Raw genomic sequence first — 26,025 nt, 5'->3', positions numbered from 1 at the left:
GTTGTCTGGTGGAAAAAATTGATCAATTACGTTCAGGGACCAGCTGACCAAATCCATAATAATTTTTGATTCGGAAGATGTGAGAGGCTCTGAGGTTGACGGGACAAGAGCAAAAAAAGCAGGAGGGAGAGAGCGACGACTGTCGTCGTCGAAGGCAAAAGAAAGAGACATTTCCTTCAGGGGTTAACGAGCTAAAAGGAGATTAATTATGCTACTATCTACCAGTATTACTTTAACTCAACTTCCTAATAAATGTTAAATACCTAAACTTTTTTTCATCCAAATAACAGTTTTTGATTAGAGAATAAGGCAGGCTTTACTAGCTTTATTTGGGTGTGAACTATTCCTTTAAGGTGAGGTGTTGGTGAATTATTTTCATGTTTTGGTATCTATGAAAATCACGACGACATAAACGATCTGAATGTAAAATGTCACTCAGACAAGCTTGTTGTGGTGCGTCGGACACTCACTCACTTCTTGCCTTTCTGCTTGGTTCAGAACGTGCTGCGACTGTTTTTAATCCTTCCATGTAAGTTTTAACTCCGTTTATTCTGAAACTTTCATACGGCTGCATTGAAACAGAGCCGTGCAGTTAAGCACGAAAAAGGTATCAAAACACATTTTTCTTTGGTTATTTGTTGTTTATTTATCCTGAAGAAATGACAGGATTATCAAACTTAACGTTACTGGATTTGGAGTGCAGTGTGGTAGAATGAAGTTTTAGGTGGTTTGAAGATGAGCTGGCGAACAAAATACTTACGAGTTGCAAACTAAATGTGATCTTATATTTCCCCGTAAGTTGTTAAAAAATCCAGATTTTTAGACAAACCACAGTTTTAAGAGCACATGACAGTTATGTATTAAAAACGCAGACTTGTCTGGATGTTACCTGGACAGGAAATGGCTTCCCAGAAACATCCCGGATATCGCTACCTGTCTGGAAAACATCCGGTCCGGTCTCAGGAGTGAATATGTGACAGGCCGCCCACGTCCCTGGTACAGTCCTTAGAGTTTAAACTTTTATTTTTGCAGCTAAATGTTGTGGTTTCTATCATGAAACCAAACCAGTTCTCATGTTCTCGTCTGTGGATTTAACCCTCGACATCTTGAACAGCTTGTGTTTTTACATTTTAACTCAATTTTCAATGCAAAATAGTTTTTTTTTGTTCTTTTTAACAGAGTTGCTTTAAAGATTTTCCACGTCTTTGATCCTCTAATGTAGTTTTACTGAAATCTATTTTCCTGTTTGCAAGCAGGACAGAGGGGACAAGGAGGGACACATGAGACTAAAAGACAAACGCATGTAACAAAACGTTTCTCAAAGCGTCAGTCGGCTTTATGCAGTCGTTTGAGCTCCAGACTGTCTTCACAAACTTGTCAGGTGTGTCAAACAGGAGTACGGCTACAGAGTCGCATATAATCACTTAAATAATTTTTTTCATCTTGTTACTTTAATGTAAAAATAACAAAGGTTTGTGCTGGTTTCCTGTGATGTAGGATGTGGGCTTTTATTTTGACAGCTCAAGTTCAAGTCTGCCAACCTAAACCTTTTGGTACTTTTATGTTTGCTGCTTTGGTCAGTGCTGCCGCACTTGATGCCGTATTAATATAAAACAGCGGGTTTGTTTTAGTTTGAAAGGTCATCGAGACAATAATTTGACATCTGTGGACTTTTATTTTGACAATCTAACATACTTCCAAGTAGACCTGTCATTTCTAACCCGAGCCCGACCCAGATTAGGGCCGGGCCATAATAATGTGCTTAATGTGTTGGCCAGTGTCGGGCTTTTGATTGCGTCGGCGGTCGTGCGCGGCTGACAATCCAATTATATGGCAACGTGGCTTGCCATACAATCACCAGCCGCACTCGTCCATTTCACCGCGCTCTGGCCGGCCTCGAAAAAGGTTTGAAAAAAAAAAAATAGTTCAGTTAATTAAAGTAAAGAAGGACATTGAAACAAATGAGACCTCTTTGTTCTTTCCTTTAGAAGGTGGTGGTGTCATTTTAAAAAGACTCAGCTGCACTCGGCGGATGCGCGCGGCCGAAGACCCAAACGGGTGAGATCCCAAAATATCCAACATGTCAGAGCAGGGTCCGTGTCTGAATAATGCAGAATGCAGGCAGAAGCAGGGATTTAATGCGCTTTGACGGCCATGAAAGGACAAACGCCCCCTCAGCTCTGATCTTCTGCCCCCTTAGCCGCGCGCGTCCGCCGACAGTTATTAACTATATAAGCAGTCAAAGCTTAATTAAAAATGTCTGGGTTTTTTTCGAGTTCGGACCTGTAATTACTGTTAATTCGTCGGGTTGGGTGGGGTTCGGAAATGAGGGTCGGGTCGTATTTTTTTGGGCCCGAATGCAACTCTACTTCCAAGTGTCTGTTAGTTTCTTGTAACCCAGGGGGAGACTTTTATTAGGAAAACTCAACAAGAAAACACACGGCCCAGTTTAAAGCAACACAATTCATTTAGTGATTTGGACAGCTGGAGAGCTGCGGAGATGTTTAGATGCTCAAAACTCGGGGAAACTGTAGTAACTCAAACTTGTACAGAGTTTTAGTGTTTTACTTAACCATTGCATATGAAAAAAAAATGTAAGGCGAAAACTCCAGACCTGATTATTATTAATGTAAATGTTTCTGTTGATTTAATTACCCAGTTCTTTTATTTTCTACTCCACAGAACCACAGTGAGGTTCAGAGGAAAAACTGTAAAAAAAATAAAAATACTCCTCATTCTTACACCCGTTAAACCTTCACTCACAAAAATAATGCTAGGTCACATAGGTGAGAAAATACTTTTGTGTGTTTTTAACCTTTTTTTGTACAGAGACAAAAAAAAAAGATTTTTGGAGCATTTTTACTTGATGCTTCAGACATATGTAGCAACTTTTGCAGCCATCTTGTGTTTTTTTATGTTTCAAAGAGGATTATGGGGTTTTTGTTTGTCTATCAGAGTTAGAACTGTCTGTATACGGTAGTTTTTTTTTAATAACATTGTGAGTTTTAGTGACTTGGCCATTCGAACACCTCACTGAGGAGGCATCCTCGTCTTTATACTCTACCTCTCCGTCTGCCTGCTCCGACGACTGAGTCCAGAGACCCATCCAGCTCGGTCTGCCAGTTTGCAGCTGGGTAGATTAACTGGGGGGGAACAAAAGCAAAACTTGGATTAAAGTTTTCATAATTTTTGGGGGGCGGTGTTTTTAATCCAGAGTGACACAGTTTGGTGGCAGCAGTTGTAGTTAGGCTGGCCCAAGTAGCAGCAAAGCAAAATGTATTTAAAAGGGTGTCGCACTAAACCCCCAGCTTGAGATTATTTGTGCGATTATTTAAGGTGCCAAAATCTGGAGCTGCCACTTTATTCACTCAAAGCAGGTGCTTCATGAAACGATGATTACCGTGGTGTTGTTCGGGTGGCCTCTTTACGTGCAAGTTTTTCATTGTCGTTACTGATAATCACTTGATCTGTTTGACTTTGTAACGTGGACATGATTCAAAACTGGATTCTTTTTTTATAAATATAAATATACACACATATATGAATATTACGCTGTAAAGTGCAGTCATGGATAAAGATTTTTCTTTCACATCAATACAGTAAAAAAATAAATAAAACCACAATGAAATAACGTCTGACTCCTGTTTTAGTTTCTTTACTGGTTACATTCTATATTTGTACTTTTACCTTTATCTTGAACTTGGGTATCGTAATAAGTAACAATTACCGTAGTAGTTCTTCAGAGCAGATTTACACCAGGTGGGATTGCGCCTGTGGCGTTACCTCCAGATGTTTATACAATGGGCTGATGGGACTATTATAAAAAGCAGCTGAAGTTTATATTTTTTTGTTTTGTCTACTAAGACGAGCTTTTGGTTAGTTTTCTTTTAATCTCTGATTACATTTTCTATGTACTGTTTTTATTGTACAGTATTGTAATTAAAAGCACTTCGATGCAGTGGTGCTTGAAAGTTTGTGAAGCCTTATTTTTTTATATTTCTGCATAAATATGACCTAAAACATGAGCAGATTTTTACACAAGTCCTAAAAGTAGATAAAGGGAACCCAATTAAACAAACAAGACAGAAATATTATACTTGGTCATTTATTCATTGAGGAAAATTATCCAATATTACATATTTGTGAGTGGTAAAAGTATGTGAACCTTTGCTTTCAGTACCTGGTGTGACCCCGTCTATGCAGCAGTAACTTCAACCAAATGTTTCTGGTAACTGTTGATCAGTCCTGCACTTCTTGGAGGAATTTTAGCTCATATCTGTGTACAGAACAGCTTAAACTCTATACAACTCTCGTTTACAACTCTCCAAAAAATTAGAATATCATAGAGAAGTTGTTTAACTTTAATAATTCCATTCCAAAAGTTCATCTTTAGTAGATGATAGATTCAGGGCCCACAATTTAAAATATTTCAAGTATTTGTTTATTTTTACATAATTTGGGCTTCAAGCTCATGAAACCTACGAAAACAGGAATTCAAAAAATTAGAATACTGTGGAGAAATCGGCCCAAATTTTCCAGGGCATGAATGTTTTAAACCAAGTGTGACACACTAACCATCTACTAAACTCAAAGCACCTGAACAGGTTTCCCCAGGTGTCATTAAATTTTTAATTGTTCTGTTACTTGAAAATTATTATGATTGAAATAATTGTTTGAAAAAAAGGGGCAGATATAATAAGATTTTTTCTTCTTTCTTCTGCCTTTCATTTTAAATCTTTTGTATCTTTTTTTATATTGTTATGGAATTGTTTTGTACTTTTTTTAATGAATAAACTTTATACCATACCATACCAAATTGCTTCAGTTTGGTTCAATCTATCATCTATTAAAGATTAACTTTTGAATGGAATTATGGAAGTTAAACAACTTTTCCATCATACTCAATTTTTTTGGAAAAGGGTCTGTGTATATATATATATAGATATAGATTTAGATATAGATAGCTAGAGATAGATTTAGATAGATTGATTGGGCGGGTTTTTGTGTGATGGGAGTGGTTTTTAACGGATTTTTTGGGCTGGAAAACCTCGACTCTATCTGGCAACACTGGCTCCAATTCTCATGGCACCGTTTGACGCACCTGACGCATTCTCTGTCCAACTAAGGACAGTCCATCCATCCATCCATTATCTTTACCCGCTTGTTCCATTTTGGGTCACGGGGGTCGCTGGTGCCCATGTCCAGCAATCACTGTGCGAGGGGCGGGTCACAAGTCCATCACAGGGCCACATAGAGACAAACGAGACAAACAACCATTCACTCTGTCATTCACACCTAGGGACAATTTAGAGTCACCAATCAGTCTAACATGCATGTTTTTGGTCTGTGGGAGGAAACTGGAGCACCAGGAGAAAACCCACGCATGCACGGAGAGAACATGCAAACTCCACCCAGAAAGGCCCCTGGACTGGGGTTTGAACCAAGGACCTGCTCGCTGAGAGGCAGCGGCTCTACCAGTTGCACCACCGTGCTGCCCCAGTTCATCTATCCATATTTTTTTTTATTATTAAAGTAAATTGGACTGTCTCTTTGACATTTAACGAAATGGGAGGGTTCCCTGGTCGTGTTCCGGTAGGATCCGGTTCAAATTAACCACTGGTTGTCAGTTAAAATTTAGGAAAGAGGCTAGCCACCTTATTCTGCAAGAGCGTATGTGGGCTGCCATGACAGACAGGTACCGCCCCTTCCCGGTTTTATACTTCCGGTGAGCTAAAGCGAGAGGCACTTTTGCTAATGACAGGCACTTTTGCTAATGACAAATTCTAGTAATTTGTGCTGTAGCAGGAGGCTTAAACAATTCTAATATGAGTTCGGGTTCAACTTGTGCTGTTGTTGGCTGTCACAACAGCTCCAGAAAACTGAAAGACGAGCTAGAAACGTATTGTTTTGCACATCAACAACTTCGAAAGGCCTGTGTGTGCCCAGCGCGTTACGAACTGCACTCCATGCCGAGGAAGGAGGATCGAAAACGAGCGTGGCTGGCAGCTTTAAAACTCAAATACCCCCCGAAGAGAGTTTATGTTTGCTCCTTTCATTTTATTGATAAAAAGCCCACAGAGCTTCACCCCGACCCGGAGCTCTATCTGGGCTATGACCGGGCCCCACCAAAGAAAAGAAGGCAGCTCATCCGGACCACTGTGAGCCAGACAGCTTCCAGCAACATCGACAAAACGGCCGAATCTGTTCCCGGTGAGTGAAATTGAAAATGTGATTTGTCCCCGCTTCACATTTTAATCATGCTTAGCTCTTATCTTTTACTGAATTATATTATTATTAATGTTATAATTGTAATGTTATAATTACTATACTGTGGATGGTGTTAGCATCAGCGCTAGCTGGTTGCAGTGTTATTGTGGATGTTAGTGTATTATTAATTTAATTCCAAAATACTTTATCACTAAGAGAAAGTACTTGATTGGCAGCCAAATCCAAATCTTAAAGACAAAGTGGTTAGTAATTAACATCAGTAGCATGCTAGCAGAGATGTATATGATTTCATGTAACTGTCCGAGAATAGCTTTTTATTTAGCAACCTGGTAAAATTCAGCCCCCCAGGGCTGTAAAAGTCTGGGGATTTTGTTAATAAAGAATATGTTGAGTTATTAGAGGCAGGTTATTTGAAACAGACACAGCTGAAAAAAAAACTTCTTTTAAACTCTTTAAAGAAAAAGCTTAAATGCAACCTAGCTCCAACTGATTTTTTTAAGGATGAAAAACTAAAATCTAATCACAATATTTTGATATTATAGCATAATTTGATGGGGCTTAGGAAAATTTAAGGGGGCTAAAGCCCCACTAAAACAGCACTATTGACATTTAAGATGTATCATGTGTGTACGAGTGTGGAATTACAAATTTCCTTCCTAAAACGTAATAAGGTAAGTGACACTTGACAGGTTGTGTTACGCTGATTTGATTTTGTATTTTTGTGTTACTCAGAGTGCACCGTAGATTCACCGTCAGTCATCCCAGACCTGGCTAGCGTCTCCACACAACCTCCTGGGCCACATCTGCACTCAGTCCACACACAGTGGGAGGACCCTTCGCTAAAAGATCATCATCAATACTGCAACACGTCTGGCAGAAAAGATGTCCAGGACAAGACGACTCAGTGTGATGAAGTTGCATTTTTTCTTCTACAAAATGACGCAGACGCTTTGCTGTACACTGGTATAGCGTTAGAAACATTTAACACTCTTGTGTCAGCACTGGAAGGAGATGACAACAATGAATTTACAATGCCTGTACAAGATCAAGTCCTTATAACACTTATGAAAATAAAGACTAATCGTGTAATGGGTGACCTAAGCCGCCAGTTTAATATATCACAGAGCATGGCTAGCAAGATCATTTCATACTGGTTAGACAGACTGGAGGAATATTTCCGACCATTAATTCCGTGGCTGGCAAAAGAAACTATTCAAGCTACTATGCCTGCAGCCTTCAAGAAGAACTTTCCGAATACTACATGCATAATAGACTGCAGTGAGAGCCTGTTGCAGAAACCCAAAAATCTGGGCTCAAGAGGTGAATCATACAGCCACTATTATTCACACAACACAGTCAAATATTTGGTAGCTGTTGCACCATGTGGACTAATCATGTTTGTGTCTGCGGCATATGGCGGTCGATGTAGTGACAAATTTATCACAATGGACTCTGGAATATTAAACTACCTGAAACCTGGTGATGAAGTCATGGCAGATAGAGGTTTTACAATAAAAGAGTTGCTTTTTGAGAGAAAAGTTAGATTAGTAATTCCTGCTTTCACAAAAAAAAAGGGACAGCTAACTGAGGAACAGGTAACATGCACGCGTCGGATTGCAAATGTTAGAATTCATGTTGAAAGAGCAATCCGACGTCTGAAAGTTTACAAAATTTTATCTCAAACTGTTCCCATAAACATGGCTCCTAAAATAGACAAGATTTTGAGGATATGTGCTGCTCTAGTCAATTTGAGAAAGGATCTCATCCGTGACACAGAATAATTTTAATGTACAGATATGTAGGGAGGAAATACCCTGATGCATACTCAAAAATCCAGGTAGAAAAATCTAAAAAAGCCAAGTCCGGTCCTCTACACATTCAAAAAAATGCTTTGGTTTGTTTTGCTTTTTTTGAATGTTCAGAGGACCAGACTTAGCTTTTTTAGATAGGGAGTAAATAATTTCTAGGTTTCCCTTTTTTATATATTATTATATATTTTTATATATTTTATATATTCTCCACATCATGAATGTTTTTGTTGAAAAGCTTACTTAATAGTGTACATATGATGCAATCAACTGAACAATGATTCTTTTTTTTATTCAACCACAATATAACAGTTTCTTCAAATGGCAACAAATGATTTTCTCAAAACAACAATGTACATATTGTCTTGTCTTGGAAGATTGCAAAAAATAGATAACTACTTTGTCATCAACTTCAATTTGTTATTAATTGCCCAGCATGTGTTTAAATTTTGTACATTTTACTTGTGAAATATTCAACAAATTTTCTATTAAATGTCTGCTTTCATTCACAACACAGACTTGAACTCTGACTATATTGATGTCTGGCTGTCAAATTCATAGTTGTCCTTAAGGGCCAATGTACATTACAGCTTGCCCATTATCTTCAAGTATCTGTCATTTAACTTAAACCGTCCTGCAACATACTCTTCTACAAGCCGAGGCAAGAAACATGAGAAGTAAAAGCCTCTCAAGCGGTCTACTTTTTCTTTAACAAATGCCTCATCATATTGCACTGTAAATGAAACATGCTCACTTGGTGTCCAGATCACAAGTGTTGCAGTCTTTAGACGTGTGCAAAACATTGTAAGCTGCACTTGCATGTAATAGCCTCTGCTTCCTGTTTTATGCAGCTGCAGCTCTCCATCTACCAATTTGATGTCGCTGCACTTCTGGGTAAGCTGCTCAGTGAGCGAAGGATGGGTTTGTACAGGACATTTAATTTCTAGCAGCACATCTGAATCAATGACCCCATCAGGACTAGCAGAGAGCCATGGCTCCTGGATGCTGACAACAGTACCCACGTGAATGATGTTCACACCCTGTTCTGTCAGTTGATCACAAGCTCTGATCTCATTTTCTTTACCGTAGTTTGTGTCATAATTACCACGAAAGGAGGGGTACAGGTGCTCCGATAAAAACTTGTCATTTTTTGTGGTAGCACGAACTGGAACTTTTTTTGCAGTGCTTGCTGTGAGTCTGATTTTTCTACAGTTGTGCCACAAATCTGATGCACTTTGTTCTTTAGTTTTTTCTTGTAATTGTGATGCTTGCTGTTCAGAAACTTGAATATATGCCAGATAGAATGCCCTGCATGGATTACAGCTAAGATCACCACTGTGTGCTTGGTGTGGCAGAAAAAATTGCTGATCAATTGTGCTGTTGCAGTGAGGTTCTGCTGATGGTGAGGCATTGTAACACTTTCCAATTAATGTGTTCTTGAGGAGAAACAGTGGCTTCATTGGCGCTTTGCTAACACTGTCTTTGAAGTCTTGGTGTGTATGATGATGTGGCGTGTTTGGGAGTGATTGTGTGACTGCAGCCCTTGAGTTGATGTTATACTGCTGCTCTGCCTTGTGGTGTCTGAAGTTTATCATGCTTAGACGTTTGGGTTGAAGATTCTTTGCTGTCCCAGCATTCCACCTGCGCTGCTCATCTGTACATGCTAGCCCCGTCTTTCCACTGATCACAGCATTCTGGACCTGTAACAATTTAACAGACTTCAGCTATCACTGCTCCTAATAAAATGAAACAAGTTATTTACATCCCTGCTGTTGTCATTTATTTTTTCCTTTTCTGTAAATGTTAGGTTGCCTTGCATCCAGTCTGTACTTTTTTAAAAACAAATAATATAAAAATACTGTACAGCCTTTTTAATGTTTAATTTTTTGTGACAGTAGATCACAGGCTGCACAATGCTCTGGCTTCCACATGTAAACACAGGCAGACAGGAAGCTCACAGCTTTCGCCCAGTTCAGTGATTCTGATTCAGTGATGTAAATATTCTGATATCCAGATAAGTGATATACCTTCCACAGAATAGCTGCCGCATGACTGCATGATTTTCCCAATCCGGCGATACAGGAACAGCCGACCGTTTCTACCACTCCACTTTCTCTGAGCATGACCCATGCTAAGTGTTTAGCTTGACCAACGCTCTGGCTCGGCTCAACAGCTGCTTTCAGAAAGATAAAGTCGCCTTGTTTCTTGAGCAAAACTGTATCTATTTTGTTGCTGTGGAGGTAATTATACGCCTCTGTGCTTTTATAATTCCGCAATTCCTCGCCATCGACGCCTTCAGAAAAAACAAGGTAATTAATAATATCGATGTAGGTAATTCCGGGCCATGATTTCATATCATCTACCCAGTCCGTGAGAAATGATGGGTGAGACACAGTTAACGACTTATCTTCGCAGCTTTTTAAAACATCCTTGCAATGTATCCACCTCTGATGTGCTGCCATTTACTTCAGGTAAAGGAAACTTTTGTGTCAAAAACATTAAATTGCTAGCAAGTGTGTTAACCCACAAACGTAAACAACAGCGCGGGATCGCGGGCGGAAGTAAACAACCGGCTTCCGCTATGAATTATGGGTAGTGGCGCCAAATCCGGAATAAGGTGGATAACTGTATGAGCCAGCCAGCCATCGCTCTAATCAACGTCCTGGTTCCAGTCTTGTCCAGCAGGGGGCGGTAAGGCGCAGAGCAGTTGGTTTATTAACCGCCGCCACAAAACGAAGAAGAACGTTCAGTTCAAAATGGCGCAAGGAAAGAAGAAATTTAATGCTCAGCGTCCTGGAGGCAACAAAAAACCCCAACAAAACAAACAGAAAGGACCAAAGAAGGGAGGTAAACGTATAATGTTATACCATTAAAAAAAATATGGTAAAAAAAATACAGTTGATATCGAGTCATTTCACACTTCTCAGCCCAAACGTGTCTAAATCTAAGCACGTTGTCTTGTTTACAACTAATAAAGTTCATTTTGGTTCTAAAGTTGAAGTTAGCCTGTGATCGCAGTCTTAATAGTAAAATTTTGCAGCTGTTTAATTTACATTAACTTTAAAATGTAGCATGTACTTGAGCTTAGGTATTATACACTTACTGGTGCTAAAGTTGAACTTTATTTTTTAGTGTTGGAGACATTTCTTGCTGCCACCAGTGAGAAAAACTCAATTTTAGATGAGAAGCTATTACTGTTATTACTATTATTTTAATCTCAGTGGGATTTTCCTGGTGAAATAAATGTTAAATGAAATAAAATTTTAAAAAAGTGATTTTATTAAAACATTGTCTTGTCACAGTTCGGACTGCCTGTGTCGATGCTTTATTATAATCTTGTTTTTATTTTGTAAAGGAAGGATCATCGCACCCAAAAAAGCTAAAGTGGTTCAGCAGCAGAAGCTCAAAAAGGTGAGGTTTAAAATGACGTGTTCAATATGCACCGGTAGTTTGTTTTGACTTGTTGTATATATTCAGAGGACTTTATCGGTGAGTCTGACTAGTTTATTAAAACTCTTAACTTTGTTGTTCCCCAAAGGGTCTTGATGTTGCAATCAGGAACAAGATTGAGCAGGAGGTGACCCAAAAGGCCAGCTCCTCTCTCCATAAGCCGCTGTCTGTGGTCAAAGGAGCAGAGAGGAAAGGAAACCCAGGAGCTGCTCGTCCTGGAACCAGCTCTAAATAGGACCAGTTACCACAGCATCGACTGCAAACCATAACCTAACCAGGTTGTAACTAACTGTTATGGACATTACATGAACCTCCACCGAGGTCAGAACAAGAATATCTAATTAGTACGAAGATGAAGTTGATCCTAGTTGCCACATTTTGATATGACATGTCAGTTTGTCATTTCAGCTTGAATATGATTGCGTCATCCTGTCAGTTTTATGAGAATTATCAAAGTAAATAAAGTCAAGAAGGAACTGGGCAAATATAAGAATTTTTCTTGTATAAACCATCTTTGTAAATTATATTTTTCCCAGTCTGACTGTGAGAAACCTTCAGGGTCCTACTTGAATTCTAACATAAAATGAGATTATTTAAAGCACACGTGTCAAACTCAAGGCCCGGGGGCCAAATGTGGCCCTCGTTGACATCTTCTCTGGCCCCCAAGATGATATGTGAAACGTAAAATACTTTTATCCTTTGAATTTTTTTCAGTAATCTTTGATTATGGTGTTGAAAGCACAACAGAGAAGATCAAATGAGACCAATCAAACTTGTTGAGGAACTGTGACCAAGAATATATGTTCGGTATCTGATTTGAGTTAATGTCGTTTCTGAAATTGACCCTTAGTTTGACAAAAGATTTTAATTTTGGCCCCCTTTTGTAAGTGAGTTTGACACCCCTGAGAAGACAATGACAAATAATAACTGTTCCAGATTTTGTAGATGACTGTTTTAATGAAACTGACTTCATATTTTGTCAACGTGGGAAAAATCTTACCTGGAAGTGCAGAAAATAAAGAAGTCTGTCCATCATTTACACACTGAACGATGTATTTTTGTCTTTTAAGGAATTATTCATTTTTGATGAATGGGACTAATTTTCATTCAGCGCACACGTTGATTGATTTATTTATTTTACTGCAGAGCTTTCACATTAAAGCTTATTTTGAGAATTTTATATTTATATTGTAATTTTGATGTAGACTAGAAATCGTGTCGTCCATTCACTTTCTTTACCCGCTTCACCTCCTTTCCGGGTCGCCCATCTCCATCAGTCACTGTGTTAGAGACGAGGGACACTGGACAGGTCTCCACATCACAGGGACACATGGAGACAAACGAGACGAGCAACCATTCAGTCGCATCTAGGGACAATGTAGAGTTACCAATCAGCCTAACGTGCAGGGTTTGGGTCTGTGGGTGGACACCGGAGAAAACCCACATGTGCACAGTGAGAACATGCAAACTCCACCCAGGAAGGTTGCAGGCCGAGATTCAATCCTGCGACCTTCTCACTGTGAAGCGACAGGTCTAACCACTGCGCGACTGTGCCACCGTAGAAGTTATTTAAAGTCTGAACTAAACATCTTTAGCATGAGAATTTCTTACGTTTATGGTTGAAACAACAATTACTGTAATTAATATGAACAAATATTTTAAAAATGCTTTGTGAAACTTCGTAGCGTTTTTAGTTCGTAATCCCAATTATTTCTCCTGTGTTTGATTTCTTCACTTTAAATCTGAGCATCAGTGACGTGAGTGTTACCATGGCAACACTCTCAACCTGCTGCTACTGACATTTTACTAACACCATTAAAAGAAACTGAGCAGGACTGACTGACTTTGAATTAGTTAAAAATGTTAAAGCTGCCTTTTTAAATGATAAAAATGCATTTTCAGGGTTTATTCTGTTCAACGTGACATTTTCAGTTAATTGTAATTGAGCAGATCAGAGTGATTAATATAAAGTGTCGTAAATCTGTGTTACTGTCCTGTAATAAACATGCAGTAGACCACACATGAATCCAGGACTATTTTACTGTTAAAAAGATTAAACGATATTAAATTAAGTCCTGAAATACAAATGAACACGCCAAACTGAGCAGATGAATTAGTATTTGTTTCCATAGCAGGCCTTTACTAACAAGAGTGTTTATAAAGCTTTGATGGCCTCCACGCAGTGATGAGAGCGCAGAAACCGAGGGAAGGAATCTTTGGCCATCAGACTGTAGATCCTCTGCTGGGCTTCGTCAAAAGTGTCTGCGCACGGAGAGTCCGTGACACTCAGCAGAGCCTCGCGGGTCTCGGCGTCCAGGTTCACCTACAGCGAGAAAATGTGACGATCAAAACAAGCGCTGCAACTTTATTTACTGAAGGTTTCTTCATTTCTGCACCGACCTCCAGCGGGGCGTCAGGGTTGATGAACTGGCTGTAGATGCTGCCGGCCTTGATCTTCTGCAGGTTCGAAGAGGAAACCCTGTAGTCCTCGCAGGCCAGCCAGAACTCGAGGTTCTCCTCGCTGAACTCTGAGCGCAGGAAGCCTCGAAACGCTTGAAGACCAACTGAGAGCACAAATACGAGCCAGACCAGAGGACGTCAGCAACGCAGCTCTGATGGGTGAGAGATCTTCCAAATACTTTTAAAATGAGTTCAACCTGTTGACATTTCAAACCTGCTGTCTGGATATTTGTATTTATTTAATTTAAAATTTAGGACCTAAAACATTTCAGTCACTTTTCAGATGATTACTTCCTAAAAACATGTTTTTGGAAGATAAACTAGTGATCACACTGTTGCAGTGAAGTGACAGATGATTTTTTTTTTTTTTTTTGATTTGTGGATGTTTTCTTGTTCTTTTGGAAAAATCAATAGAATCTTGGATTTTCTGGAGGAAAAAAATAACTGAAAACAATTTTTCTGAACTTATATTTTAGGAGTTGTGCCGTTCCATTTTATTGTTTTAAGGCATTTTTTTCAACCGTTTTAGTTTTAGCTGCAGTCACAGACTTATACTGGATGTATATATGCATCTAAATTGTTTTATTCCAGCTTTATAATAATAATAGTAATAATCCTTTTATTTAAGAAGCACCTTTCAGGACACCCAATGACACTTTACAGCAAGAAACAGATAAAATTGTGTACAAACAAACTGCAAAGACCAACAGACATAAACTGAAATATAAAGTCCATGAAGAATATAAAATACATAAAACCAATTTAAGGATAAGCGAGTTTTATGTACTGGTTGATGGATAGCTTTTGGGCTCTAATTTTATACTTAAGCTTTGACTTTAATCATCAGGGTTTAATGTAATAATGTAAAATACTACTTTGAGTCAATGAAATACACTTCTGCTTTTTCCTGTACCCTTTTTAAAAAAAATTCCTGGACTAAAAACAGGCTTTAATATTATACCTGTCCAAATATCACTGCCTCACCCTTTGATGCTGCTAACAACAACCCTAACTATAACCAGAAATGTGCATACTTTAATCATTTACGTTAAATAATTAGGTTTTATGTGCATGGTCCTTTGTAATATCCAGTGTCGTAGCATTAATGGACTAAATTTTCTTCATTAGACCAGTTCATTAGACCAGTTCATTACAATACAACTTTATTTATAAAGCACTTTAAAGAAACACTGCTGGCCAAAGTGCTGTACACCAGTACATACATGCAAATATAAAAACCATAAAATCAACTGAAACCATAAAAATAATGAACTGTTAATCATAAAACAGCAAACAGTAAAAACAATAAAACAAATAAATTAAAAACGGTAAAAAAAAAAAAACATTTCAAGCCGAGTTAAAAGCCAAAGAGAAAAAAGTCTATAATGTGCTAAGTTTGCCGTCATCACCAGACGTGTCTGGAATTAATTAACAAGAAATGCACTATTTTCTTCATTTGTGACATCCGTGTAAGCAACAAAATTATTGCTGTGAGGCAACAGCGCTTACCACTGCTCCACCGTGCCACCCCCATCAGTTACGTTTCAAACTAATAAAATGATTACCTAAAACATTTTAACCGACAACAAAAATGTCCCGCTACAATCTAAATGCTTCAACTTTCAGTTGATTTGAACAAGCTCCTTGAACAAGAAGCAAAACGAACAAAACAACGTCGTGCAGGTGCGTTTGTTTAAAACTACCAAGACTACAATACCCAGGAGTATTAATAGTTAGGGATGGACGATATTATCGGCATGGTATCGGTATCAGCCGATGTTATAAAGTTAAATATCAGCCATTCCATCAAAATACCTCACCAATATAAAAGATGCTGGTTTTGTTGACAACCCAGTGACAAGGATGCCTGCAGCGCCAGCACAACGTGATGACGTCACGCGCTCCTACCTGCTCTGATCACAGCGGAGAGGAAGAAGTCCAAATGCACTACTACTTATGCACTTTTCACTTGTCGCTTGTGAACACGTTGAGTTTAGATTTGTGACAATTTACAAATTTGCACTGTTCGAGTGATGTCATTGTGTTTGAGAGAGTGAACGCCACGAATAAGTTGGACATTAAACATAATATAAGTTGAAGTGTTACATCATTTTCAGTCCTCTTTTTGGCATCTGTATTTAACATCGGTATCGGTTATCGGCCAAAAATCCAATATCGTGCATCCCTACTAATAATGTTCACCAGAACCCAAATAGGTGAATAAAACACAGGTTGTTTGATTTAATCTTCATTGAGATGTTGGGAAAATATCACTTCAGCAGGTGAAGTTGTTTCCCTTTCATATTTAAGATTTTTATTGATCTTACATCCAAAACTTCCATTGTTTGGGCTGTAGACCTAAAGAACAGAAGTTGAAAATGTTGCAAGAAGGAAGTAAACGTCTTACTTTTGTTGTTTAGCAGAGCTTCGAGGTCCTGGAGAACTTTTCCATCTTGCACCCTGAGAAGAAACAGAAATGATGAACATGCAGTTTGGTTCCTCCGGTTCATTAAAATCTCAGAGTTCGGTACTTTTGCTTGTGGTGGATCTCAGCCAGGTGGCTGAGCTTCACTCTCATCCCCTTCGCCCTGAAACAAGAGCATTTTGAATTCTCTGTGTGGAAAAGGGAAGTAGATTTTCACACAAAGCAGGATTTACTTACTTCTCCAGACAGGAGGAAGGCAGGGAGGAAAGACCTTTGCACATTTTTTTAAACTTCAACAGAGCAGATGTTAAGAAACGGAGCTGGCTCTTTGCTTTCGGAGACAACTAGTATCGGTCCGCCTCCCAAGTGAAAATGTGCCGCTCTTATAAGCACCTGTGTGCATTATCTCACCTGTCAATCTGCAGCTAAACAGCCTTTTTTTAAATGTGTACGTGTTCCCAGGACACGTGGGCCTGTCGGCGAGGGATGCAAAGCAAGTCCGTGTAAACTCAGAGAAAATCCGATAAAGAGGACGTTGTTTGAGCTCGGTCAGGGTACACTGGCAGTCCTGAAAGCCTAAACCTGCAGCTGCATGTGGAGGTGATGATGGAGGAGCAGGTGGAGGGGCTACATCACTCGTCTCTGGACACTTATACCTGAAACAGGACACGACAATGATTATATAACTGGAGTCAACAATATGTATAGATCTTTATAAAAAGCCTATTTTTGTATTTTGCTTTCAAAAAGTTTGACTTTTTAAAAAGGGTTCTTGATCTGTACTCCTTGCTTTCTGAAGGTCGTTCAAGGTTGTTTTATTTTAGACTTCGGTTGCTTTTTCACTCATTTTCTGTCCAGTACTTGTATCCTGATTGTAGGATTTGCTTAACAACTTTTGGGGAAAATGGCCAAAAGAAGAAGTGTCAGACCTAAAATAAACCCATCACCTGCAGATGAACAGTGTCTGGAAGTCAAGTTCCAAACAAAAAGCAAAGATCCAGTCAAGAGTTGGCAGAACCTGAGAAATGCATCGTCCTTTGCTGGCATGGCAGGGTTTCTTTTTCATAGTTAGATCTCCTGACGTTTGTCTTCAGTTCTTTGAGATTTCATTTTTACCATTTGAGTTCTCTTTTCCTAATTATTTTGTGTATTTTAACCACAATCAATTAGTATTTTTTAATTTATTTTATGTATCCTGTATCTCTGTAGTGGATTTTGCCCATCTGCGTCAGCTTCCCTCCTTTTAAACAGTTTTTTTGTGCGTTATAGATGTGTTATAGATGTGTTATAGATGCTGTTTAGAGTTTGTTTTGATCCATCTGCATCCGTTTCAGATCTTTTAATTTTTTTGTACCCATTTTTATTCATGATTCATTGCCCTTTTCATGCTGTGGTTGGTCAAGAGCCTCCCGTAGTGGGACCTCTGATGCCCAGCAGTCCCTTTAGATCATGGGTTCTCAAACTTTTTGGGTTCATGGGCCCCTTACTGTGGAGAAAAAGTTTCAGGGACCCCCTCATAACCCTCATGTTTATTAAATAATTTTCTTCAATTTGTCTCTTTAATGCAGTGGAAATATTAGTGTAACATAAATACTTAAGACCTGTTCTTTAATAATGTTATAATTTTTATACGTTTAAACATGGGGTATTTTTTTATTCAGAGAGTCATAGTTTCTTTATTGTCATTCGCACCGCATGTGGTGGAATGTGATTATGTACACAGGGTCCCGGTTACATCCAACTATAAAATGTAACATAAAACAGTAATAAGATCTAAGATATGAACTAAGAAAAACAGCAACTAAAAATACGCTAAGCACTAATAGTATAAAAACAATACACCAAACAGCAGCACAAACATGATGAGTACGAATGAACACACCAACATGAAACAGATCAGCAGCAACATGAAACAGATCAGCAGCAACATGAAACAGATCAGCAGCAACATGAAACAGATCAGCAGCAACATGATGTGATTTTTTTCACAGTGATTATCCTGATTAGAGATTCATGAGTTTAACAGCCTCAGGGTAGAAGCTGTTCCTCAGTCTAGTGGTTCACTTAATGCTCCTTAATCTCCTGCCTGAGTGGAGCGGGGCAAAAAGTGTGTGTGCTGGGTGAGTGTGGTCCTTCATGATGCAGGTGTCCCTCTTCCTGTATCTGGAGGTGTAGATATTTTTTGTGATGGTGGGGAGGCTGACTCCATCAGGCTTCTGTGCAGCCTTCACCACTCAAGACACTTAACACATTTTTTTTATTTTAATTTCCAACAATTACAGTTTTGATAAAATTAACAGTGTCAAAAACCACTTTAAAACTTTACCTATTCACACAATGAACATATGTATTCAAATTATTACAGAAAACTGTTTATATTAAACTGAACAGAATCATAACGGCAGTCATCTACGTAATATATATACCGGTGTAATTTATTTAATTTTTTTATTTGTGGACCCCCAAGCATTGCCTTGCGGACCCCGGGGGGTCCAGGGACCCCAGGGGGTCCGGGGACCCCAGTTCGAGAACCACTGCTTTAGAGAGCACATTTCAAAATGGTCAAATTGCCTCAAAGCTCATAAAAGACTACTTTGTACAACAATTATTTAAATCAAGGAGGAAGTTCTTGTAGAACTTTGTGTGAAATAAACTCTGCACACGTTGAATTTCACAGCAGCGAGAATGAAAAACCAAACAGGAGACGGTTTGATGAGCAAACAGGAAACAAAAGCTACATTTTTTATTGTATTTGTGTGTTTGTTTAATAAAATACTTTATGAACCCCTGGACAAATTTAATGAAACTTGCACAAATGAATCATGGGCTGTTCAAGAAGCCTTTTAAAAAAAGTTTCTGTTATATTGACTTACTGAACACTGTCAGCAAAATCTCACAAACCAACAGTCTGGATTTCCAAGATGCATTCAGAAAATAATCATTTAATAATAATAATAATGTCTCCAGCTGCTGATCATCAGCTTTTAGTCAATTCAAGTCAAGATGGCGCCTCAGAGGATCAACATCAGCAGTTTGATGTGGTAGTAGCTGAGAGTCGTCCAGCCCTTACACAACAACAACAAAAGAACGAGACATTTACAGTCTGCATGAATAAAACCGAACAGGAATCTCCTTAGAGGTCCAGGTTTTATTTTACTGGATGTGTCTTTAATGTCGGGAGTGAGTAGAAGAAGAAGGATCAGCTGTTTGGACCCGAACTGCTTCCTCAGATCTCCACCAGCTGCTGCTGCTCCTGCTGCTGCTCCTGCTGCTCCTGGGGCTGCTCCTGCTGCTCATCTGTTCCGTCGCTTCCTGCTTCGGAGGAAATCCGACAGTTCTGCCGCTGGTCTGGATCCAGAGAGGAGGTTTATAGTCGCTCGGTCCGTTTGGTTCTGGTTGTAGGACGGGTTCTGTTCGGCTGGGTTTCTCCTCTGCAGAACATGGAGGGCGGCTCGGTCCGCAGATAAACACCGTGAGTGAAACGTGGACTCGTTGCAGAAACGGTGCGAGATTAAATGAGATTATCAGGGTGCAATCTGCGCCACGAGATTAGTTTTATTGGCTGCTGGAGGCTGCCTGCTTTTATCATTTCTGCTTTACAAACAAAATGTACCCAGCCTGCTTTATTTACAACCACTGGTAGTACAAGTACACAGAAAGAGTTGTATTTTTCCACGTGATAAAAGTTGCCCTGCTTTCATCAAACCAGTGGGATTCAAACAACAGATATACCTTCAATCTGATTTCAAATTTATTAAGAGTCAAACAACAAAGAGTAGAATTTCTGCAACAAAAAAGCTTATTCTCTGATATCAGCTGAAGGAGCTGAAACCAGTCAGCTAAAACAAGCAGAACAGCAGCTAAAAGTAGAAGAACACTAGCTAAATGTAGCTGGTCACTAGCTAAAATCTAAAAGCAGCAGAATGCAAGCTAAACTCTTAAAAGAACATGAGCTAAATGTAGCTACACGGACACTAGCATCTGAAAGCAGCAGAACATTAGCTATAAGCTAAAAGTAGAAGGACTAGCTAAATGTAGCTGGTCACTAGCTAAAATCTAAAAGTAGCAGAACACTAGCTATAAGCTAAAAGTAGAAGAACATGAGATAAATGTAGCTGCATGATTACTAACTATAATCTAAAAATAGCAGAACATTAGCTATAAGCTAAAAGTAGAAAGGACTTGCTAAATTTAGCTGTCACTAGCTAAAATCTAAAAGCAGCAGAACATTGGCTATAAGCTAAAAGTAGATGGACTAGCTAAATGTAGCTAGTCACTAGCTAAAATCTAAAAGTAGCGAACACTAGATATAGGCTAAAAGTATAAGGACTAGCTAAAACAAGCAGAACACTAGCTAAAAGTAGCGAAATGCAAGCTAAACTCAAAGTAAACCAGCTAAATGTAGTTGGTCACTAGCTAAAATCTAAATGTAGAAGGACTCTAGCTACAAGCTTAAACAAGCAGAACATCAGCTAACAGTAGCAGAATGCAAGCTAAACTCTAAAAGTAAAAACACTAGCTAAATGTAGCTGGTCACTAGGTAAAAACTAAAAGTAGCAGAGCATTAGCTATAGGCCTAAGCTAAAAAATAGGACTTTAGCTAAAGGCTAAAATGTGCAGAACATCAACTCAAAGCTTAAAGTAGCAGTACACAAACTAGAATCTAAAAGCAGAATACTAGCTAAAATCTAAAAGTAGAAGAATTTTAGCTATAAGCCAAAACAAGCAGAACACAAGCATAAAGCTAAAACAAACAGCACACTAGCTAAATGCTAAACGTGGCAGAATTCTAGCTAAAAGTAGCAAAACACCAGCTAAAACATGCATAGCATTATCTAAAAGTAAAAGGATGGCTTAAAGACAAATATAACACTTTCAAAAACCAAAAGTCAAAGCACCATCACCTTAATTTAATAATAATTTATAATTTATTTTAATAACAATAGAACATTTTGATATGAACAGGAAATGTAGCACAAAGGCAACAGGAGCGGATCACAAAAGAATAATTAAATAAAAACCTCTGGAAAATAAATAAAAACAGGTAATTGTCTGCAAGAGCTTTCAGTGCACCACAACAAGTTCAGGTAAAAGTAGCTTGTTTGAGTCATTTTAACTTTTTATGACTTTCCAACCAAATTATTAATAAATAAATAGAGCTTGTGGGTATTTTTAGGCACCAAACAAGAACATTGTTTACCTTTTTCACATTATAAAAGCTCGCTTCATTCGTGTGCAGATTTGTATGATCTTTGGGACAATCCGTGTCTCTTTGTCCCATCAGCTGACCAGTCATGACGCCACGACGGACCTGGTTTCCACCGGCTCAGTGTCAGGAAAGCGACGCTCCGGTTCCGGACCAGGACAGACAGAAGCACTGGGCTGAGCTCTTCGATCAGCTGGACCTCAACAAAGATGGACACATTGACATGTTGGAGCTGCGGGCGGGGCTGGCGGCCCAAGGCCTCTCCAGGGGCTCCTTGGAGAGGGTGAGACGTGAGAGCACCTCAGATACTCACCGCTGTTGGCTGTAAAGCAGCAAAGTTTGTGATACGGAAAATGTTTTCATCGTTTTAGACTAAAGCACTAAAATGTTAGAAAGCTTTAGAGTCTGGTCTAACAGTGCAAAAACAAAAAAAAATCTTTACCACGTCCACGTTTGAGAACATCATTAAGTTAAAAAAGGAAATAAAAGTGAACAGAGCTGCAGTAAAATCAGTCGGCGCTCACCAAACTAAACTATTTTATTTTATAGAGGCTTTATTTTTATTTTTATCTGGGTGTCCAAATACTTCTTTAAAAAGTCTTCAGTTAATCCAAAATGCTGCTGCCAGAGTCTTAACTGGAGCTACTGGGAGAGATCATATCTCTCCAGTTTTAGCTTCTCTCCATTGGCTCCCTGTCAAATCCAGAATTGAGTTAAAAATCTTAACCTACAAAGCCCTCAACAACCTAGCTCCATCTTATATTACAGCGCTTTATTGTTCCATATTTTTCTAACAGAGGACTTCTTTCTCAGACTGCAGGCTTACTTGTGGTTCCTAGAGTTTCCAAAAGCAGAATGGAAGGAAGATCTTCCAGTTATCAGGCTCCTCTTTTGTGGAACCAACTTCCAGTTTCTGTCCGTGAGGCTGACACATGGTCCAGTTTTAAGACTTTCCTTTTTGATAAATCCTATAGTTAGGGTTAGCTTGTTATGCTGCCTTAAGCTTAGATTAACGGAGGACAAATTGACCAAATTTCCTTAAATGAATTGTTAAAATTGAATAGTTTTCATTTGATATTATTTCTATCTTAACACATGATCCTCGACCTGCCATTGTGTATCCGTTCCTCTCAAACCCAGCCGGTCAAAGCAGATGGCCGCTTGTCCTGAGCCTGGTTCTGCTCAAGGTTTCTTCATCGGGAGGGAGTTTTTCCTTACCACTGTCGCCTTCATGCTTGCTCAAGATGAGAGTCTGCGATGGAGTTAAATTCAAAGCAGTCTGCTCCTCAGATAATTAACCTCATTAACGTTATTTATATAAATGAATGTTTCTGTTAGTGCTCTGAGTCGACTTCTGTTGTGACTTGGAGCTATAGGAATAAACTGAATTGAACTGAATTGTGTACAATGTATGAGCAAAGCAAGACAAAATCAAAATATTACTTATAAGAAGCGATAACTGATTCAGTTCAGTTAATTTATTCATGTGGTCATATCGGGACACAAAACAGAAAACTGGTCCAGTTCATTCCAGTCCAGTTACAACTCGATCAACGTTTAGTTCAGACCTTCTTATGATGAGAACTGACAGTCGGGTCAAACCTTATCAGTGCCGTCGGGCGTGATGTTAGAAGTTAGAGACATGTTTGTGTTTGCTAAGGCTGCTTAGCTGTGGCGGACATCTTGAATGGGTTTTAGTCCAAAAGGTAAATATGTTGTAGATTTACACCCATAGAGTTTCATTCAGATCCGTCCACCGGTTTATGAGATACTCTTTTAAAGCTATAGACACACACACACACACACGCACACACACACACACACACACACACACACACCCCTCTGTTAGACCTTGGACCTTTATGTTTACTGTTTGTATAACGGACAAGAACATGAGCAGCACGGCTTTACTTTGTGAAAACAGACTGTAGATCCTTTCAGTCCGTCTGATGAGTGTTGGTTTGGATAGAAAGTGTCTCAGTCTGAGTCCTCTTCTGTTTTTTTATTTCACATATTTAGGAGGAAATAAAAGCTGTCCTGAAAACTGAATCCATTAAATAAATCTTTTTTTACGTGGTCCAACACATTCATCAATTTAAGACTTTATGATAGGATAAGATTAGTTATGGCTGTACAAGTGTGTGTGTGTGTGTGTGTGTGTGTGTGTGTGTGTGTGTGTGTGTGTGTGTGTGTAGAGGGCAACATGTTGTCTATTTTTGTCGAAGCTCCTGTAAGCTGAGAATGCCAGCCTTCATCTCTGTTGTAATCTTGGCCTCTTTTCATAAGTGTATAAATGTTTTTGCCTGTGTGTGTGTGTGTGTTTTATATTTTATAGATATTAAGCTAAGTAATAGCTGAGGGTCAATCACAACACGTACTTCAAGCATAATATCTCACAATATTGCGCGTAATTGTCATTATTTTTGGGGGGTTTTGGCCAAAATGGCCACAGTTTTGTCATTAACACAAGATGATTTTAGTCTAAAAGTCTGACATGAAAGATGCATTCCTTAAAGGAATTAAAGCTTTTATTAAAATAAATAAGTCAGATGAAGTTTATTTTACTGAAAGATAAATAAAGGCTAAACGCAGGTTTTTCACTGCCTCTCCTTGTTTGTCAGATTGTGGAGGCCGGCGACACCAACCAGGATGGAGTGCTGGACTTTGAGGAATTCATTCAGTATCTCCAAAACCACGAAAAAGAACTAAAACTCATGTTTCGCCATCTGGACAGCAACAACGATGGTACGGGTCCGCCGAATAATAAATGAGCCCGTTATTTCATCAAGTTCGTCTGCACAAAGATATTTGTCGTATTGTCTGTGTGTGTGTGGCTGTTGGATGTTTGCAGGTCGAATAGATGCAGCAGAGATCCAAGACTGCCTGCGCACCATCGGTGTGAATATTAGCTTAGAGGAAGCCAACAGGATTCTGCTAAGGTTGGTTTTCACACTACAGTTCTGTTTCAGGACAAGAGTATCCCTGTTAACGCAGTCAGCGCTTTTAGACAGCAGCTTTGTTGCTTTGAGTTCTACTGAAGATAAAATATATTTAATTTTTATTTCTTTGGCATTTAAAGCTGCTTCTGAGAGCTTTGAATGCTTCTGTCTTATAGCAACAGTGTCACCAGCCTTTGGTTTTAGAGATGCTATTGTGTGAAAGCTGCGTCTGCATTCACACTGTTGTTCTCCTTTTATATATATATATATATATATATCTATTTAAATAAAATAAAAAATGCAATTTATCTTATGGATTGAATTTTAACAAGCCATATATTAAAATGTTCAGCTCGTCCTGAAGATGAATTTGTTTTTGTAGCTTTGATAATTTTTCCATTTTTGTTTTCCTATGCTACTTTTTATCTTTTAGCTTCCCTTTTGTTACTTTTAGCTTTAGTTTTGTACAGCTGCTTTGAGTCAGTGTGTTGCTATGTTTTGCTTTTGACCGTTTGTAACTTTTAGGTTTTAGCAAGCATTTTGTTACTTTTAGCTTTCAGCTAACATTTAGCTATTTTTAGCTTATTGTTCTTTTTACTATTTTTTGCTGGCCCTTTGCTACTTTTAGCTTCTAGCTACTGTTTTGCTACTTCTACCTTTTAGTTAGCCATTTGCTACATTTAGCTAGATTTTTATTATGTTTAGCAAGTGTTTTACTCACTTTAGCTTTTAACTAGTGTTCTGCTTCTTTTAGCTTTAAAAACTCAGTTTCAGCCTCTTCAGCCTCATCATTTACGCTAGGTTTTATCTTATTTATTTATTTATTTTTTCGGAAAACACAATGTTCTAGTCTCTTTCTAATTTAAAGGGATAGTTCAAAACTTTTAGGCTTCGTGAGGTCATGAACAGTTCATATCTTACCTGTTGTAGATAGATTTTTGTTTAGTTAAGTAGTGTTTAGTGTTTAGTTCCTGTGTTCAGTTTAATTCTGACTGGAACAATGAGCTGATGGCTAGTTTGAGTGCAGATGAGATCAAAGTGGATTGCTGCTGCTTGAAAACAATTCTTAACAAAAAAAATGAATAGTCATTCCTGAAAATGTTGGTAAATAAACCTTCATAGCACTTTCAGTTTTACATAACAGTTATTTACATACATTTCTATATTTATTTGCTAATGTAACTAGCAGCAGCAGCTAGCTGTAGCACTTCCAGTGCAGCCAGGCGCCCCTCCTTCAGTTACTCAGAGTATTTCTTCATGTTGAGAAGAAAACTGAGCCGGCATCTTTTATTTAAACATGTAAATTAATGTTCTTTGTGTTCAGTATGGATAAGGACGGTAACATGACAATCGACTGGAACGAGTGGCGAGACCACTTCCTGTTGAACCCCCTCACTAACATGGAGGACGTGGCACACTACTGGAAGCGTTCAATTGTAGGTTCTCACATGTTGAAGCATATAACTTACACATATATGTATATATATATATATATATATATATATATAT

General features: G+C 38.7%; 4 protein-coding genes across 4 annotated transcripts in view; 3 read left to right on the top strand and 1 right to left on the bottom strand.

Moving 5' to 3' along the window:
- The first annotated feature begins 5,688 nt into the window (after positions 1–5,688).
- Positions 5,689–8,166, top strand: LOC119422810. Its single transcript, XM_037690210.1, has 2 exons — positions 5,689–6,210; positions 6,961–8,166. Exons 1-2 carry the CDS (start codon positions 5,826–5,828, stop codon positions 8,007–8,009), a joined length of 1,434 nt encoding a protein of 477 aa, XP_037546138.1. The 5' UTR covers positions 5,689–5,825; the 3' UTR covers positions 8,010–8,166.
- Positions 8,167–10,763: 2,597 nt separating this feature from the next.
- Positions 10,764–12,151, top strand: c16h19orf53 (chromosome 16 C19orf53 homolog). The gene is made up of 3 exons (XM_037690209.1): positions 10,764–10,883; positions 11,392–11,447; positions 11,575–12,151. Exons 1-3 carry the CDS (start codon positions 10,793–10,795, stop codon positions 11,719–11,721), a joined length of 294 nt encoding a protein of 97 aa, XP_037546137.1. The 5' UTR covers positions 10,764–10,792; the 3' UTR covers positions 11,722–12,151.
- A 1,490-nt stretch (positions 12,152–13,641) lies between these two features.
- On the bottom strand, positions 13,642–16,652 carry si:ch211-196h16.12 (regulator of G-protein signaling 5). The gene is made up of 5 exons (XM_037690208.1): positions 16,609–16,652; positions 16,478–16,534; positions 16,354–16,406; positions 13,887–14,050; positions 13,642–13,809 (listed from the first exon to the last, which is right to left on the bottom strand). Exons 1-5 carry the CDS (start codon positions 16,650–16,652, stop codon positions 13,642–13,644), a joined length of 486 nt encoding a protein of 161 aa, XP_037546136.1.
- A 3,117-nt stretch (positions 16,653–19,769) lies between these two features.
- Positions 19,770–26,025, top strand: part of slc25a23a (solute carrier family 25 member 23a) — a 12,199-nt gene continuing 5,943 nt past the window's right edge. Inside the window, exons 1-5 of the mRNA XM_037690207.1 lie at positions 19,770–19,843; positions 21,656–21,860; positions 24,199–24,322; positions 24,429–24,516; positions 25,841–25,952. Coding sequence (XP_037546135.1) covers positions 21,666–21,860; positions 24,199–24,322; positions 24,429–24,516; positions 25,841–25,952 — 519 coding nt within the window. The 5' untranslated portion in view covers positions 19,770–19,843; positions 21,656–21,665. The remainder of the gene's footprint in view (positions 19,844–21,655; positions 21,861–24,198; positions 24,323–24,428; positions 24,517–25,840; positions 25,953–26,025) is intronic.

Source organism: Nematolebias whitei, chromosome 16, assembly GCF_014905685.2.
Source record: "Nematolebias whitei isolate Nwh7 chromosome 16, NemWhi1, whole genome shotgun sequence".
Taxonomy (NCBI): Eukaryota; Metazoa; Chordata; class Actinopteri; order Cyprinodontiformes; family Rivulidae; genus Nematolebias; species Nematolebias whitei.
Note: the sequence above shows the minus strand (reverse complement) of the source record. Positions and strands in the feature narration are given on the sequence as shown.

Coding starts and splice junctions, on each gene's coding strand:
- LOC119422810 (XM_037690210.1), top strand. CDS start 5,826: ATGAGTTCGGGTTCAACTTGTGCTGTTGTTGGCTGTCACAACAGCTCC. Junction 6,211..6,960: donor AACGGCCGAATCTGTTCCCG/GTGAGTGAAATT, acceptor TGTGTTACTCAG/AGTGCACCGTAGATTCACCG.
- c16h19orf53 (XM_037690209.1), top strand. CDS start 10,793: ATGGCGCAAGGAAAGAAGAAATTTAATGCTCAGCGTCCTGGAGGCAAC. Junction 10,884..11,391: donor GAAAGGACCAAAGAAGGGAG/GTAAACGTATAA, acceptor TATTTTGTAAAG/GAAGGATCATCGCACCCAAA. Junction 11,448..11,574: donor AGCAGCAGAAGCTCAAAAAG/GTGAGGTTTAAA, acceptor TGTTCCCCAAAG/GGTCTTGATGTTGCAATCAG.
- si:ch211-196h16.12 (XM_037690208.1), bottom strand. CDS start 16,652: ATGTGCAAAGGTCTTTCCTCCCTGCCTTCCTCCTGTCTGGAGAA. Junction 16,407..16,477: donor GAGATCCACCACAAGCAAAA/GTACCGAACTCT, acceptor GTTTCTTCTCAG/GGTGCAAGATGGAAAAGTTC. Junction 13,810..13,886: donor ACCCTGACGCCCCGCTGGAG/GTCGGTGCAGAA, acceptor TTCTCGCTGTAG/GTGAACCTGGACGCCGAGAC.